General features: G+C 62.9%; 2 protein-coding genes and 1 long non-coding RNA gene across 3 annotated transcripts in view; 1 reads left to right on the top strand and 2 right to left on the bottom strand.

Moving 5' to 3' along the window:
* LMNTD2 (lamin tail domain containing 2) overlaps positions 1-5,822 on the bottom strand; it is a 6,068-nt gene extending 246 nt beyond the window's left edge. Inside the window, exons 1-12 of the mRNA XM_019631075.1 lie at positions 3,735-5,822; positions 3,491-3,652; positions 3,099-3,186; positions 2,857-3,012; positions 2,565-2,636; positions 2,390-2,478; positions 1,767-2,065; positions 1,318-1,414; positions 1,014-1,209; positions 816-935; positions 201-736; positions 25-115 (exon numbers count right to left, since the gene is read on the bottom strand). Of these exons, the coding sequence (XP_019486620.1) occupies positions 25-115; positions 201-736; positions 816-935; positions 1,014-1,209; positions 1,318-1,414; positions 1,767-2,065; positions 2,390-2,478; positions 2,565-2,636; positions 2,857-3,012; positions 3,099-3,186; positions 3,491-3,652; positions 3,735-4,012 (2,184 nt within the window). The 5' untranslated portion in view covers positions 4,013-5,822. The remainder of the gene's footprint in view (positions 1-24; positions 116-200; positions 737-815; positions 936-1,013; positions 1,210-1,317; positions 1,415-1,766; positions 2,066-2,389; positions 2,479-2,564; positions 2,637-2,856; positions 3,013-3,098; positions 3,187-3,490; positions 3,653-3,734) is intronic.
* Positions 5,823-5,921: 99 nt separating this feature from the next.
* Positions 5,922-8,729, top strand: RASSF7 (Ras association domain family member 7). Its single transcript, XM_019631078.1, has 6 exons — positions 5,922-6,077; positions 6,726-6,855; positions 7,037-7,749; positions 7,874-7,999; positions 8,077-8,158; positions 8,238-8,729. Exons 2-6 carry the CDS (start codon positions 6,732-6,734, stop codon positions 8,267-8,269), a joined length of 1,077 nt encoding a protein of 358 aa, XP_019486623.1. The 5' UTR covers positions 5,922-6,077; positions 6,726-6,731; the 3' UTR covers positions 8,270-8,729.
* Positions 8,730-10,372: 1,643 nt separating this feature from the next.
* LOC109375631 (uncharacterized) lies at positions 10,373-11,892 on the bottom strand. Its single transcript, XR_002122602.1, has 2 exons — positions 11,792-11,892; positions 10,373-11,303 (listed from the first exon to the last, which is right to left on the bottom strand). It is a non-coding gene; the product is annotated as an uncharacterized LOC109375631 (long non-coding RNA).
* Between the last annotated feature and the right edge of the window lie 3,548 nt (positions 11,893-15,440).

Below are 15,440 nucleotides of genomic sequence, written 5' to 3'. Positions count from 1 at the left end.
GGGGTGGGGGCGGGGCCCGGGGGCAGGAGGGGTCTGGCCGGTATCCCCAGCACACGCGCGCTCACCGGAACCCTGTGCTCCTTGGCTTGGCAGTCGCTGACGCCCAGCCCGCCCTCTGCGTGGGAGAATGATGGGGGTTGGCGCCGGCCGCCCCCTCCCTCCGCGTCCGCCTCTCCCCCCGCGTCCCCACGTGCGCTCACGGGAGACCGCGGGCAGGAGCTCCCGCGTGTGGGTCTCTGCGCTCGCACGAGGCCGCGCTGGCACCTCTGGCGGGTGGAAGAGCTTGCTGGCGCTCAGGCGTGGCAGCAGGGCCCGCGTCCTGGTGGGGCGACGGGGTCGTGGGGGCCAGAGCCCGCCGCGGAAAGGGGCGGTGCTGGCGGGGACGGGGCCTGGGGAAGTGGGGGTCTGAGGGGGGGTCCTGAATAACTAAGTGTGGGGGGGCGGATCTGGTGAGGGCGGGGCCTGCGGAAGTTGGGGGACGGTTCTTGCGGGGCGGGGCCTGGGGAGGAGGCGGAGACCGAGGGACGCGCGGTCCCCACCCCGGCCTCAGGCGCCCCGCCCGGGCCTGCCGCACCCGGCCGTGGGGCGGGGGTCGGGACCGGCGCCGCTGCTCGCGGCTGTTGACCCCCGGCCGGGCCTCTGAGAGCGGGAAGCGGTCGATGGACAAGTCGGTGTTGTCGTCGAAGATCCTCGAGACGGGGGTCACGCAGTGCGGGTCCTGGTGCTCACTGAGGACCTGAGGGCAGGAGGGGCGCGCGGTCACCCCCACCCCGCGATACCTTCCCCACCCCACCCCCGTCGGGACCCGCACTGACCTCGCCCTTAGGGCTCAGGAGGAGAGTCACGCAGCCCCGGTTGGAGTGGAAGTGGACGGATTCCTGGCCCAGGAACGAAGGCGGCTGTTTCTTGGTGCTGTCAGGTCCCTCGCCCCATACCTGGGGACAACACCGGGTGCGGGTGAAGGGCATGGGGGAGGGGCGGGAGCGCGAGGGCTCGCGGGGCGCGGGGCGCACCGTGACGTGGTGCCCCGGCGCCAGCAGCGTGTGGGGCGGGAAGCGGTACAGGCGCACGGGGACGTGGCGCGAGAGCTGCTGCAGCGTGAAGCCACCCAGGTCCACCGTCTCCTCCTGCGACTCGTTGAGGATGCGGATGAACCTCTTGCGACGGCTCACTGCCACGATCTTCAGGCAGAAGCTCGTCTGGCTGGGACTGGAAGGACAGAGCAAAGGCCAGTGCCGAGTCGCGTGGGCCGGTCTGCCCCCTCCCGCTGGGAGACCCACCCCTGGCCCTGTGCTGGGGGCTGCATCACTCCCTCACCTCCAATGGAGCCCAGGATGCGGGTGGTCCGGATCTGCATGGGACCTGGGTGCCAGGACGGTCTTGCCTGACTCGTCTGAGTGGGTTTTTGGGAGATCTAGGGAGAGGAGGCCTGTCCAGGAAAGGGAACCCCATATAGAGCACCCACTGGGGACAACTGGCCTGCAGCGCCCTGAGGGTCCATGTGGGAAAAGAGTAGCACAGGGGTCAGAGTTAGGGCAGGAGGACCCTGGGGGTTGAGGGGAGCAGAAGCATAATTCAAAGTACTTGTTGGGGGGGGGTTGAATCAGAGCACGGAGACCTCCAAGAGCACCCTAACCCCTACAGATGAGGCTAGAGAGGCCCTCCACAGCCTCCCTCTGGGCTGCAGACCCCCTTTAGAGCTTCGGGCAGAGATCACAGCCCTGCAGGACAGAAGGAAGGAACCAGTGGAGTTCGCTGCACCCCACCTGCAGGCTCTGCCTGTGAGCCCCTGCCGAAGCTCCTGGCCTGCGATTCTGTCTGCTCAGGAGAGTGGCCTGGTGCCTGGGGCGGGTGCCCATTCACATGCACTGGAAACCTCATGTCCAGCTGGGAGCTGCTCAAGTCAGAATCGGTGCCCCCCGAGCTGCTCATGCCCCCCAAAGGCAGAGAGCTCCACTCCACACTCTTGATACGCCGCTCCATGTGTTGTCTGCACAGCTCTGAGCCACACTTGTCAGGCGGCTGGGCTGGTGGGAGCTCTGGGGACAGCCAGGGCCCAGGGTGCCTGTGGGCCGCCATTTGCTCACTGGCTGCTTGGCTTCACTCCTGGACCCCAGCCCTGCCCCCATCCAGCCTCCACAAGGCTGGCAGAGCACCCCAACTTGTGGTCTGTAGGACCCGGCCTGGGAATAGGGCTCATGGCAGGACACAAGATAGCCCAGGAGTCCTTCCCTGCATCCCTGTTCTATAGATCAGAGCACTGACACTTGCAAAGTTTAAGTGACTTGTCCAGGGACACTAAGGGTGGAACTTGGACTCTGGTCCACATCGGCCAAGGCAAGCCCTCCCTCCCCTGGCCCCTGTGGGTGTTGCTGCCCAGCCCGGTTACTTGTGATCCAAGTTCGACTTGATGTCGGTGAAGAGGTTGGGGTATCGATGGGCGATGCTGTTCCAGTCCACATCCTCCAACCGGAAATCCTGGCCAGGACACAGGCAACAGGCACATGCCCCCCACCCCCCACACACCTGCAGAGCCATGAACGAACGTGATGGGCAGTCCTCACCTCCTGAGCGGGGGGAGCCTCGTCACTCTCAGATAGGCTACTGAGGTCCATTAGGGTCTCTGCAGTCACCACCTGCAAGAAGGGGCCGGAGGCCAGCGGGCGGGGGCTGGGGGAAGGGCACCTCTTCCCTTGGACCTCACCCACACCTGAGGCACACACCTGCTGAGTGCCAGGTGGGCAGTGCCTGGGGCTCCATCCTCCCTGTCCCAGGCATGCTGGCTGTCAGGGAAGTCCAAGGAGGGATGGGAAGGGGACATGGGTGGGCAGCACGGACGCTGACACACAGGCTCACCTCCACGCTGCCGGTGGATGACCGCAGCACCCGGCCCACCCAGGAGGAGCGGGCCAGCTGCAGGAGGCAAGACTTGTGCAGGGCGTGCAGCTCAGCCTCCAGCTGCTGGAGCGCTGCCCTGCTCTGCAGCAACTGCTCCTCCACAAGCTCCTTCTCCTGCTCCAGGGGGGCCCACAGGTAGGTGGGGCCTTTTCAGATCCCGCCCCCAAGACAAACCCCAGCCCAGCTTCCTGACGCCTCACCAGCTGGGCCTGTTTTTTCTGTTCCTTTAACTCCACAGTCAGCTTCTGGACCTCCACCTGCAGGAGCTTTTCCTGACTGCAGGAGTTCCTGGGAGAAGGGGTGATAGTGCACCCCACCTCTGGGTCAGCAGCCAAGGAGAGGCCCAGGACACATAGTGTGGCTGGGTCAGGCTCTGAGATGTCTGGGTGTTCGGCACCAAGGACATGTTCAGGGTTAGGGTCTGGGCAAGTTTACAGTGTATCGACTTTTTCACAGTTAAGGTTGGGGATTAGGATCAGGTAAGGGCTAGGCCTAGAGGCTAAGGTCAGTGGTTGGGGTTGGGGTTGGGGTCCGACAGAAACCAGCGGTTAGGGCCAGGCCAGGGCTGGAGGACTGGTGTTTTGCCACTGACCTCTCAAGTGGAAGCCCAGCCACCTCCCGCAGGATGCGGCCACGCCGGGCATCCCCGCGGTTCTGGATGGCACACCGCAGGGCCTGGATTTCCAGCTCCCGCTGCCTCCACAACAGCCCCAGGGTGTGGGGGTCCAGGCACTCAGGGGCCAACCTGCAATGCCTGCAGCCCAGCTGCTTGATCAGGCCTTGCCCTCTGGCTGGCCTGGCTCAAGTGGCTGACCACCCCTCCATCTCCTCCTTACTGCAGGTTGATAGAGGAGACTATTGGTGTGGAGCTTGGCTTGGTGTCCTGCAGGCATACGGGAGCCACCAGGTCTGCAGGCCTGCCAGCTGGAGGCCCCAGGTGGCCACTGATTGGCTCTCTGTCCACCAGGGACAAGGGTGGGTCTTCCTCAGCTTCTCCAGCCTCTTGGCAAGACTTGGGGGTCATTCTTGATATTCTTGGAAGAGCTGAGAGGGCTGGTGGGGCAGTCTGCCCTGTGTCCTGTGTGTGGGCACATCTGTGGGGCTCTCTTTCCATGGCCGCATGCACATGAGGCCCGTGTGTATGTGTGTGTGTGTGTGGGGGGGTGTCTCTACCCCATAGGACACCAGACTGCTGGTCATGTGGGTGACCACACCTGTGTGCTTCTGAACAGCCCAGGGCAGCAGGTCACACCCCCAGGCAACCTGTCCCTGGGCTCTCTACATTCCTTGTGGTCTCCTCCCTGTCACCCTTGCCCTCCAGGACCTGAGGTCCTGCCCCAGACTACAGCAAGGGTCCCCAGAGGTGCTGGTCCTCTACCCTCGACACCTATGTCCCCCCAGACCCAGGGCCCTACCCCCAGCACTCACCTGAGGCCTGAAACCCAGGCAGGCCTGGGGAGAGAAAGGCTCTATGACGTTGCCATGGATACTAGCACCCAGAAGGGGAGGGGCTGTTTGTTACCAGGAGCCTCCTGGGAGACCCCAGACCAGGGCCCACCTCCTTATCTTGGGGGCTGGTCCAGCCTGAAGGAGAAGCTGTGAGAAGCTGAGCTGCTGCCCAACTAATCTCCGCAGGCCCAGGGGACCACAGAGCGACCAGCAGGGTCTGCTATGGTCATCACTCAGCCCAACACCCCCAACCAACCTTGAGGGAGGCTCCCACAGTCCCTCCCCAGCCTGACGGTGGCAATCGATCGGTGGCTCTTGGGTGCATTGCTGCCCTGGGTATCCACGAGCCAGCAGGACCACACACCTGAGAATGTGGGTCTCAGTGGGCCCAGCTGATGAGCAGAAGAGGAAGCAGTGGACAGCCCTGGGAAGCTGGGGGAGGGGCCTGCGGAACTCTAACTCCCACCCAAGTGCCTCCCACAGCCTCTGCCCTCGAGGCTGACGCTCACCTACCTGACCCCCACACCAGAAACCTCACCTTCCCCTGCCATCTCCACAACCCAGGCCATCGCAGGGTGCCCTGGGGACATTCCCATAACCATGATACTGTTCCCTCCGCCCTGGAACAAAAGTGAGGCCCCAGACAGGCCTAACCACAAGACAAGTGCCCTCCCACCTTTGCCCCCCACCTCACCTTCATTCATTCATCATTCATTTATTCAAACTTTCCACTTCTGTTTCTGTGGGCCCTCCTGTGCTGAGCATGACAGGAGCAGGTGGGGGAAGACCCCCCACGGCCCAGACTGACTGGGGCAGAAGAGGCTTTCAGTGTGGTCCACAGAGAGAGCATTGAGGCCAAGGGGTCATGGCTGATGAGCTGGCTGAGGCTCTCCCATGGGACCCCAGGACTGGCCAGGCAGTGTGTCCACAGCTCAGGAGGGCACTGGGCCCCACTGGGGACAGGAAGGGATGGGGGAAAGGAGGCTCAGACGAGGAGCCCAGGACCTTTGTCCCCGGCAACCTCGGGGCGGGCCCCCTCCCCCACCAGGACTGTCAGCCTGATTGCAGCCAGAGAAGGGCGACGGCCCACCAGCTCCACCTCTCCTCCTGGGTGGCTCACAGCCCCCCCCCCCCCGAACCCTATGTGTCCCGACGACGGCCGCCGTGGCCCCTGAGGGAGCGGGGTCGAAGGGGCCAATCAGACAGGGGGCCCTCTGAGCGCTGGCAAGCTTTCAGGGTCCCAGGCCGGCGCCCCCTCCATAGACGAGAGACTCGTCAGAATGGGCGGCTTCCGAGGAAGTAGGCCGGAGAATGGGGCCAGACACCTGCCCCACGCACCGCCCGCGGGCTGTCGGCCAGGACGCGCTTCCGCGTGGTTCGCGGGCTTCCAGCATGAGTGGACTTGGGATCCAGGCGGGAGTGGACCCGAACTCCACCCGCCACGCGTAGCCGCCAAGCCCCGCCCACACCTGGGAGACGCCGGGGGGGGCGGGAAGCCAATGGGGAGGGGAGGGGCGGGCACATAAAAGGTAACCAATGGGCGTGGGCGCGGGGCGGGCGGGGCGCACCGAGGAGCCAATGGGGTCGCGTGGGGCAGGGCGCTCGGGCAGCGGGCCAATGGGGTGGCGGGCCGGGACGCTCCCGCTGCACTGCTGGAGGCAGGTTGCGGCCGCGTTGGGCTCTACAGGAACCGGTTCGAGTCCAGATACCGGAGGCCAGCGGGCGACCAGGTGAGCGGCGCCGAGACCCGGAGCCTGCTGAGTGCGGAGCCGGCCTGGGCGGCAACTCCGACGAACGGGTGCGAGCTCGGCCTCCCATGGGGGCCGCGTCGCACCTGCACCCTCCCCGCGGCAGGGTCGGCGGCTTCCGGGGCGAGCGCAGAGATCGGCGGGAGTGGGAAGGGGCTGCCTGCGCCAGGCTTGGTGGGTCCGGACCGCCGAGGTCTGAGTCGCAGGGGAGGGTGCGTTCCTATGGCAGCGGGGTGCGGAGTTTAAGTGTGGGCGCCCTTGGGTGCCTGGGGACGGCACCCCGCGGGAGGGGCAGTGCCCTCCGCGCCAGGTGACTGGAGGGGCAGGAAGTCCTGCATCTGGTTAATGATTCGCCTTGTTCCGGGCGTGGGGCGGGGCGAGAGGAGGCTGGGGAGTGGGAAAGCTCCCGAGTGCTCCTGGAGGGCGGCTGGTTTCCCCTTTGGAGGGGGGCTGGTCTTGACTACCCCCACCCCAGGAATGCGTGGCCTGCGGGTAGGGCTGGGCACAGAAGAGCAGGGCGGCTGCCCTGAACCAGTTCTGGGGGTGAGGGGCAGGCCAAAAGGAGCAGGAGAGGAAAACCAGGCTGTGCTGGCGCCAAGCAGGGCTTGACCCTGTGGCCTTCACCTGCAGTCAGGGATGCTATCAGGGCCTGCGGGCATGGAGCTGAAGGTGTGGGTGGACGGCATCCAGCGCGTGGTCTGTGGGGTCTCGGAGCAGACCACCTGTCAAGAAGTGGTCATCGCACTAGCCCAAGCTATAGGTGAGTCCCCTCAGGAACAGACAGGCCCAACAGGTGGACCTGGGGTGGGGCCTGGCCCTCTGGCCCTGTCTTCCCCCAAGGAGGGTGGGACTGGTTGCTGATCCCTCTTGCCCTCCCCCAATTCCTGAATCCCGCTGGACAGGGTGGGGGGATGTAGGCTGACCCCTCTCCCCCACCCCAGGCCAGACGGGCCGCTTTGTACTCGTGCAGCGTCTCAGGGAGAAGGAGCGGCAGCTGCAGCCCCAGGAGTGTCCAGTGGGCGCCCAGGCTACCTGTGGACAGTTTGCCAGTGATGTCCAGTTTGTCCTGAGGCGGACAGGGCCCAGCCTCGCTGGGAGGCCCTCCTCAGACAGCTGCCCACCTCCTGAGCGCTGTCCAATTCGTGCCAGCCTCCCCCCGAAGTCGCGACCGGCACTGAGCAGTGAAACCCACAAAGCACTGACCTTTAGCCTGGGCTGCCCCAGGCTTGCCTCTAGCCCTGTGCTGCCGGAGCCTGTGGCCCCAGGGGCCCCAGTGCCAGGCTGCTGGGCAGACCTACAGGGCCTGGAGCAGAGGGTGCAGAGGAACGCCGCAGAGCTGGGCCAAGAGGCCTTCTGGGGGCAGGAGCTGCGGAGGGAGCAGGCTCGGGAGCGTGAGGGGCAGGCCCGCCTGCAGGCGCTGAGCGCAGCCACAGCCGAGCATGCTGCCCGGCTGCAGGCCCTGGATGCCCAGGCCCGCGCCCTGGAAGCCAAGCTGCACCTGGCTGCAGAGGCGCCTGGACCCCCCTCGCCCACAGCATCTGCCGCGGAGCGCCTGCGCCAGGACCTGGCTGCCCAGGAGCGGCAGAGTGCAGAGCTGCAGGGCAGCTTGGCCCTGGTGAGCAGGGCTCTGGAGGCTGCAGAGCACGCCCTGCAGGTGAGCTCACGGGACCTCAGCCCTGACTCGGTGGACTGGGGGGGTTGGCTTCTGATCAGACGAGGGAGAGCACCAGGCCATGGAGCCCCATGGCTGTGCCCCCTGCCGATCCCGTGTGCCCCAGGCCCAGGCCCAGGAGCTTGAGGAACTGAACCGGGAACTCCGTCAGTGTAACCTGCAGCAGTTCATCCAGCAGACGGGGGCTGCACTGCCACTGACCCCACGGCCAGACAGGGCTCCTGGCACACAGGTCAGTGGTTCTGGAGGGAAGCCAGGTCTGTGGGGGGGGCCTGCGCCCAGTTCCAAGCTGACCTGCTCTCCCCACAGGATCTTATGCCTCCAGCCAGTGAAATGCCTCTCCTGGGAGCTCCCCGGAGTCCTGCCCTAGTGTCTAGTCTGAGCCCAGAGGGTATGTCCGTCTCCTCCACGGGGTGGGGCAAGTTCCTCCTGTGACCCCTCAGCCTTCTCAGCCTCTGTCCTCTCCACAGTTACCCCCATGAGGCAGAACTCCTGGAGGTAGCAGCTTCTGCCCCAGAGTAAACATCCACTGCCAGCCCAGCCCTGGGCTCTGATGACATGAGTGATGGCAGCTGAGGCCAGCCTGGCCTGGACAACAGAAGAAGTCGGTGGTCATAGAGGACTCCTTCCCCCATGCAACTAGAGGCCTTCAAGCCCTGGGCCTGAGACAGAACACCTTGGCGCTCGGGGGTTTCTTTTCTGCTGCAGTGGGCAGGGGGAGGCTGAGCTCTTGCCTTAATCCTTGCCAACTCTGCCAAGCTCCCTGGAGAAGCTTGGGGCATGGCCAGCTCAGAACTTGCAAGGCCCCAAAGGCCACAGTTCCTTTTGGGGACGGCAAAGACACAGACACTGTTGAGTCTGTGGAGATGTGCTCATGTGGGAGGTTTCGTCACCACGTGTGTGTGTGTGTGCGCTGCCTCCTCCACTGTGACACTAAAGCTTCAATAAACTGCCTAAAGTGGTTTGACTGTGTCCTGAGGCCACGCTGGCCAGGGTTTGTGGGGTCTAGCCCTTGAGACTCCATCCACGGTGCCTCGGGAGTACCCGAGTTGCCTGGGGCTGGCCATAGCCAGGGCTCCTGAGAAGGGACCCTCCCAGGGTGGGTGGCTAGTCAGATCCAATCCCGGTGCTCCCAAGGCCTCACATTTTAGGCTGCTGTGCCCACCTACCCCGGGGGCTGTCCTCTGCAGCCTGAGCCTGCTACTGGACACGGGTGGCCTGAGCCCTGGCTTAGGTTTCTGGATGCCTCTCCCACCGGGCTCCCCTCCTCTGGCCTGCTCACCAGCAGAACTGCTGCCCACTCTGGGGTGGCTCCTGGATATGGGGACTGGTGAGGATGCGAGGACACGCCAGACCTGCCTGTCAGGTTGACTGAGTCTGGGAGCTTGTGGGGCGGGCCCAGGGAGCTTTGTAGGCCCTGGGAGGGTGTGGCTGCCCCTCTGCTCCCCAGGTGGGCGTGAAGCCTCTGCTACATGCCTGCAGCCTCTGCTACATGCCTGCAGCCTTAGAATCAGGGCAGGTGTCCAAATTAGGCCTGACCTTGGCAGGGCTGCAGCCTCCCAGCCCTGAGGGCTGTGGCTAGGATTGGAACTTGGGGGGTGGGCTCTAAGCCTCAGGTGCAGCCATGGGTAGTATTGAGGGACATTATAAATCCTGGGGGTCTTTGTGCTGAGTTTTGGGGTAGGCATCCCTGGGATGGAGTCAGCCTTCTCCTGGGGCAGCCCCTGAGTCAGGCCCGGTGCTCCCCACTTCCTTTGGGGCAGATCACAGGAGACATGAAGTCCTAAGTGTGAGGAGCAAGGAAGCCAGGAGCATAGCTTGTGGGGAGTAGGCAGGACTGGCGACTTCCTGCCTGAGAGGGAGCATAGCTGAGCGGCTGGGCCGGCCAAGTGGCAAAAGGAGGCTTCTAACCTTGGTGTCAGGGAACCCAGCCCAGGTTTCCTCTCTGCGAAGCTCCCAGCCCAAACACAGCAGTCTGTTCCTGGGGACTGGACTGGCTTGACCTGTGGCCCCAGACAGGCCCAAGCACAGGGTCACATGGGGTGCAGCCCGGAGTGGAAAGGCTGTTGAGGCTGCGCCCTGGTAGAGGGGCTGAGGGCTGTGGGCAATGACCACCAGGTCTGAAGGGCCTGTTCCCCTCACCTGCAGCCCTCACCCACGCTCAGGAAGCTTGGATGGATCTCTGGGCACCAGCCCTGAGCCCCTGCTTGGGGTCATCTCCCAAGCTGGACGCACAGGCCAGCAGGGGCAAAGCCAGGTGCCATCCAGGGACCATCTACACACATGGGATAGGGCAGGACTAGCCCAAGCCTTCCCATGTCATGAGCTTGTTCACTGAATTTCCCAGCCCCCAAAGGAAGCAGGCACAGAGCTGGCAGAGCTCACACACTCCTGGTCTGTGTCTATTTCCAAGGGACACCTGTTTCTTCTGAAGCCACCATTAAAGACTTGTCCCTGCTCCGCTACTAGCTCTGAGCAAGCTAATGAGCCCTCTTCTCCACCTCAGGGGTGGTCCTCAGGCAGCCAGATGCCTCTGACTGCTCAGGTGGATAAAAGCCCACGCCACCAAAGTCACAGAAGTGCTTCAGATCACTAAGAAAACCTCTGCGTGGCTGAAAAGTTTACTTTTGAGTTTTAAAGAGTACATTGAAAACGATGTGAGCTGTGCTGAGGTGAGGAAAAGCAAATGTCCAGTTCATGCCAGGGCAGGACCAAGCCAGGCTAGGCCAGCACCCCAGGTCGCTGAGGCAGGACCCTGCTTTGTGTGAGGACCCTTGTCACTGGTCACTGTTGCCTTGAGGCCAGGCGGTGTTGGCAGGTGGCGCTGGAGCCCCTGCTGACCTCAGCGTTCCTTTGCGCCCCCAGCGGGAAGTGCCCTCAGGCTGGCTGAGAATACCGGGGTTCACTGAGGGTCACCCACAGTAAGTCAGCTCCACTGATTCTCAACCCCAAGGGCACTACAGCTTCCCTGTCACCTGCAGAACCTGGCCCCGCTGAGTCTGCTGGGTGTGACACCACAGTGACCATTGGGACAGGGCTCTTCCAAAGGGAGTCCAAGTCCATGGCAGTCCCTCAGGCCGGACAGCTGCAGGCCCAGCTCCAGCCATCAAGCCCCACTGCCCAGAGAGGGCACAGGGCATGCCGCAGGCATCATGGCACCAGCAGGTCTGGAGGCTGCTCTGGGCCCACTCTATGACCAGCGGCTGGCCAGTAGATTCCCACCGTGGACATGCAAGCAGCCAGCAGAGAAGGTAGGCCAGGAAATCGGCCAGGTGCTCCCACCTCTGGAAGTGGAATGTTGTTGGCACCACAAATGGTCTTTGGTGTTCTCACTCACTTAGTGGCCTTGCTGAAGGGGCAGAAATGCACAGAAAAGTCAAAACTGTCACTATCTTCCTTAAGAAAGCTCCCAGAGGTGCCCCTCAAGAGGCTGGTCCTGGAGGCTCCGGTCCTGATGGCAGAGGATACTGACCACAACACCCGTGCCTGCCTCACATCCAGAAGACCATCCCAGGAACTGTGCACATCCTGGAACCCTGTGACACACAAGGAAAAGAAAGTTCCCCCCAAGAGGGCATCTGGTCCAACCTGAGCCCCCCCCTTCCCCCGGCAACGTTCCCCCCTACTCCCCCATGCCCCTGGGTGTCTGTTCAGCACAGACAGGCGGACCCTTCCATAGGGCCTCGTCCCCCTACCCCCCACCCTCCGCCCTGGCGCGCGCCCTTCCACCGGGTGTGGCCTCCCCCTGCCCGATACAGCAGGGTCACAGAGGGGCTGGGGCGGTCGCGCAGCCCAGGGACAGATCAGCCGCTGTCACACGCACAGTGGGTCCGAAGCAGCGCAGTGTGCGGTGGGCAGTGGCTGCCCTGCGCCTGGAGGGACCACCGGGCAGACGGAGGGGTCGTCCCGCACTCCGACGCCTCCCTCCCTTCCAACTCGGGTTTCCGAGCCCCCAGTCCGCGGGGCAGGGGGGGGCCTTTGGGGTGCGCCCCCGCCCGTTGGCCTGGGACCCGTCGCGCGTCACCTGCGACTCCGGCGCGGGGCCCTCGCCAGCTCACAGCCCAACTTCGGCAGGGACCGCGGCCCCCTCGCGCCCCCGCGGCTCCGCGCCCGCGCTCCGCTCCCAGCCCGTATGCAAATACGCGGGTCCGGCGGCCAATGGCTGGCCGGGCTGGGCCCGCCCCGCTGCACTGCAGCCAGTGAGCGCGAGTTGCGGGGCGGACGCCACGCCCACCGCCGCGCAGCCCCTCGCGGGCGCGGCCGGCGCGTTCCTTTCCGCACGTCGACCTCGGGGCGGGGCCGCCACCTGCCGGGCGGGGCCTGGGGCGCCTGGCTGCTGTCTTGCGGGCCGCTCCCCCGCCTTCTCCGCGGGGTGGTACAACCCGAGGCGCACTCCCCGCCCGGCGCGCGGAGGACGGCGCCTCCCTGGGAACCCGCGGGGCTCCGCGCACGTAGCCAGGGCTGGGGCCGAGGAGGGGCCTCGGCCTGGGGACGCACGTACTGCCCGCGTCTCCCCCGCCCATCCCGGAGCGGTCTGGCGGGCGGGGCGGGAGCTCCAGCTCCGCCAGGTTTGCCTCGCCACCCTTGCCCTGGGGACCCTGGGTCCCTTCTGTGGGATATGTCATCACGGAAGGCCCGGAGTCTGAGTCCAGAGCGCAGGGCGCTGCAGTGAAAATGTGTAAATCAAGAGAATGGACTGTTTCAGACCTGGAGTTATCGACTCCTGGGTGGAACCCCAAGGTGGCAGCCGTGGAACATTTGGCCCTGGACCCCTTCTCTTCACACTCCTCTCCCGCCTTTATGGCCAAGGAGAACCCTGAGGCAGAATCGGGTCCTCCAGACTCCTAAAAGGGTAGGAAGGTGCCTGCTCCCCTTTTGTCCCTGGCACAGGGGTCCTCGTAGGCCCTTTGTGCCACTGCCAACATCAGCAAGAGCTCCCCTTTTCCCCACCTCCTTCAAATGCACCAGCCTCTGGCACCTGCCTCAGAGCCTGACCCTCCCTGAAGATCCCACTCTCCTGGCTCCAGGCAGCATCAAAGGGTCCCTCCTCTCCCCATGGCCATGGTCCTTGGCCCAGGGGCTGTGCCCCTCAGCCTCAGCCACCTGGCCCCCTGGCTGCCCTCAGGCCCCCCTTCCCTCCAACTCACCACCCCACTGCTGTCCTCCTTGCCCCCAGTGACTTACCTGCATCCCACATGAGCCTGGGCTAGAGCCCCTGAGCTGCCACAAACCCATCACAGGACTGTCCTTCCCACCATCATGGTCATTTAATTTCTTCCTTCAAAACTGTTGCCTAGGTGGCTCAGTGCTGGCACTCCAGGGTGGCGTCTGCCCCTGCCCAGGACCTCAGGAGTGTGAAGCCTGGTGTTGGGTGCTGTGTTTTGTGGCCACCTGTGGAAGGGGAGGGAGCATGGAGGAGTGATGAGCCTGCTCAGTTCTACTGGGGTCGGAAGTTGAGGGGTAAGCAAGGCCTGGATTGTATGTTCTTCAAGGAATCCCTTGGAATCTCTGGGATCCCTGAGGAGACCCACACCTCCAAGACAAGGCATGGTTGGGGTGGGCAGACAAGGCAGAGGTTTGGAGGGAAGATGTCTGGGACTTGGGGACATGGAGAGGCTAGAAATCAGGATGACTTGGAGTTAGTTCCTGTCTTGCCCTACTGGTGCAACCCCCAGCTGTGCCCTCAGTCCTGGCAGTTCCAAATGCACCCTTTATCATCCTCTGTAGTGGGTTGAGTGGTGGCCCCTCAAAAATATATGTCCCTAACCTAATGCTTGGACCCTGTAAATGTGACCTTACTTGGAAAAAGGGTCTTTGCAGCTGTAATTAAGGACTAAAGATGAGGTCATCCTGGATCACGTGGGTGGGCCCCAAATCCAATGACAAGTGTCCTTAGATAAGAGACACAGACACACAGGGAGGTAGACCACATGAAGATGGAGGCAGGCGGGTGATTCTGTCATTAGCCAAGGACACTGGGGTACCCAAAGCCAGAAGAGGCAAGAAAGGGTTTTCTCTACGGGTTTCAGAGGGAGTGTGGCCCTGTTGACCTTGATTGTGGACTTCTGGTCTCCGGGACTGTGAGAGAATACATTTCTGTTGTTTTAAGGCACCCAGTCTGCAGTGCTTTGTTATGGCAGCCCCAGGACAGGACACTCATACCCCACCTTCCTAAGTCAGGGACCACAACCCTGCTGTCTCCTCCTCCAGGGCTGGCCGTGTGCACGCATGCAGGCCTGATGACAGGGGAAAGGGCTGGCCTGGGCTGGAGGGAATCTGGGGAGCTCCCTGCCCAGCTCCACTCTCATGTACATGAGGAGAGAAGCGCACATGCCATGTCTGTGCCTGCGAGGTGCAGGCGAAGGGAGTGCCAGCCACAGCAGCAGCACAGCAAGGCCTTCAGGTACAGGTCTGTGAGAGCCATGCGGGCAGGCTGCATATCTGTGTCCTTGCTTGGCACAAGTATGTGAGAGGTGGCAGGTGGGTGGCCAGTCAATGTGCACTGGAGGTGACAGTACTGATGAGAGGTACATATGGAAGGTGTCCACATTTGTGTGGGAGGGTGAAGTATTTGTGTCACCGTGCGGGGGGACATCAGCAGGTGGGAGGTACAGATATATGCCTGTGCTCTCAAGAGATACCACTTATGTTCAGTTTGGACCCAGACCAGGGGCTCTCAGCAGTTCCCTGGGGACAGGTGTCACATGTGAGATGCACAGGTTGGCATGACTGGGTAGGTAGTACACTGCCCAAGGATGCCTGCTTAAGAAGGGTTCTTTGCATCTCATCTTGGGTGCATGTGTTTATCATGACAATTTTCCAGCAGCCCCCAGGAGCAGCTGCAGATGAAGGTGGGAGGGGCTGGCCCTTCTCCAAGGGGACTCCAAGTTGGCCAGAAGGTGCTTGTCCAATTCCTTCCTAGGAGCTCCAGCAGAGTGCCCAGCCCTATCTGGGACTGTCATGGGCAGTGTCCACACAGTTGATGGTCTTTGGCGGGTAGGCGCGTGCCAAAGGGTCAGCACATACCAAGCTCCAAGCTGAAGGGGGAGGTGCCTATGCAGGGTATTTACTGCACTGGACCCCACTGAAGGGCTGTCCCTGTCCTCACCCATCCAGCCCTCAACATCCCTGTTTAATGGCCAAGGACACTAAGCACAGAGAAGCCAAGAAACTCCTGAGCTTACGTGAGCCCAAATGCCAGGGTTCAGGGACCTGGCCTGGGCGACACCCAAGAGGCAATGGGCTGTGCCAGGTCTTACAACTTTGGCCCACAGAGAGGAATCACTGTGATGTCTCCCATATCTCTGACACCTTCCGTTCTTCCTTCCTGCAAAGTCCTTTCCAGAGCCTGTGATAAAGTGAACTGGCATCTTAAAATGCTTAACCATAGAGTTGGGAGGACTATGGTTGGGGCTGGGCCCCTTGTTAACTCTATAATCCTGACTTCCATTCATCCTTATGGTAATTCTGGGGGTCGGATTATAATAAAGGGATTAGCCATCTTGAAACCGGGGTCTTTCTGCCTCCACGTGGTTGCCGGTAGGAGCTCCATGTAGGAGGTGTGCTGTCTGCACTGCGGCAGTGGTCTTGCTTTTTTTTCTTTTCCCGAATAAACCTTTTCTTTTGTGGATTACTTGGAGAGTTATTTTTCGCCAGTTCAATGCCTGTAAGTA

This window comes from Hipposideros armiger, unplaced genomic scaffold (assembly GCF_001890085.2).
Source record: "Hipposideros armiger isolate ML-2016 unplaced genomic scaffold, ASM189008v1 scaffold_983, whole genome shotgun sequence".
NCBI lineage: Eukaryota > Metazoa > Chordata > Mammalia > Chiroptera > Hipposideridae > Hipposideros > Hipposideros armiger.
This window is presented reverse-complemented; position numbering and strand designations above follow the sequence as displayed.

Excerpts from the sequence above, each read along its gene's own strand:
- RASSF7 (XM_019631078.1), top strand. The coding sequence starts at position 6,732 with ATGCTATCAGGGCCTGCGGGCATGGAGCTGAAGGTGTGGGTGGACGGC. Across the intron at positions 7,750-7,873 it reads CTGCAGAGCACGCCCTGCAG|GCCCAGGCCCAGGAGCTTGA; the intron begins GTGAGCTCACGG and ends CGTGTGCCCCAG. Across the intron at positions 8,159-8,237 it reads GTCTAGTCTGAGCCCAGAGG|TTACCCCCATGAGGCAGAAC; the intron begins GTATGTCCGTCT and ends TCCTCTCCACAG.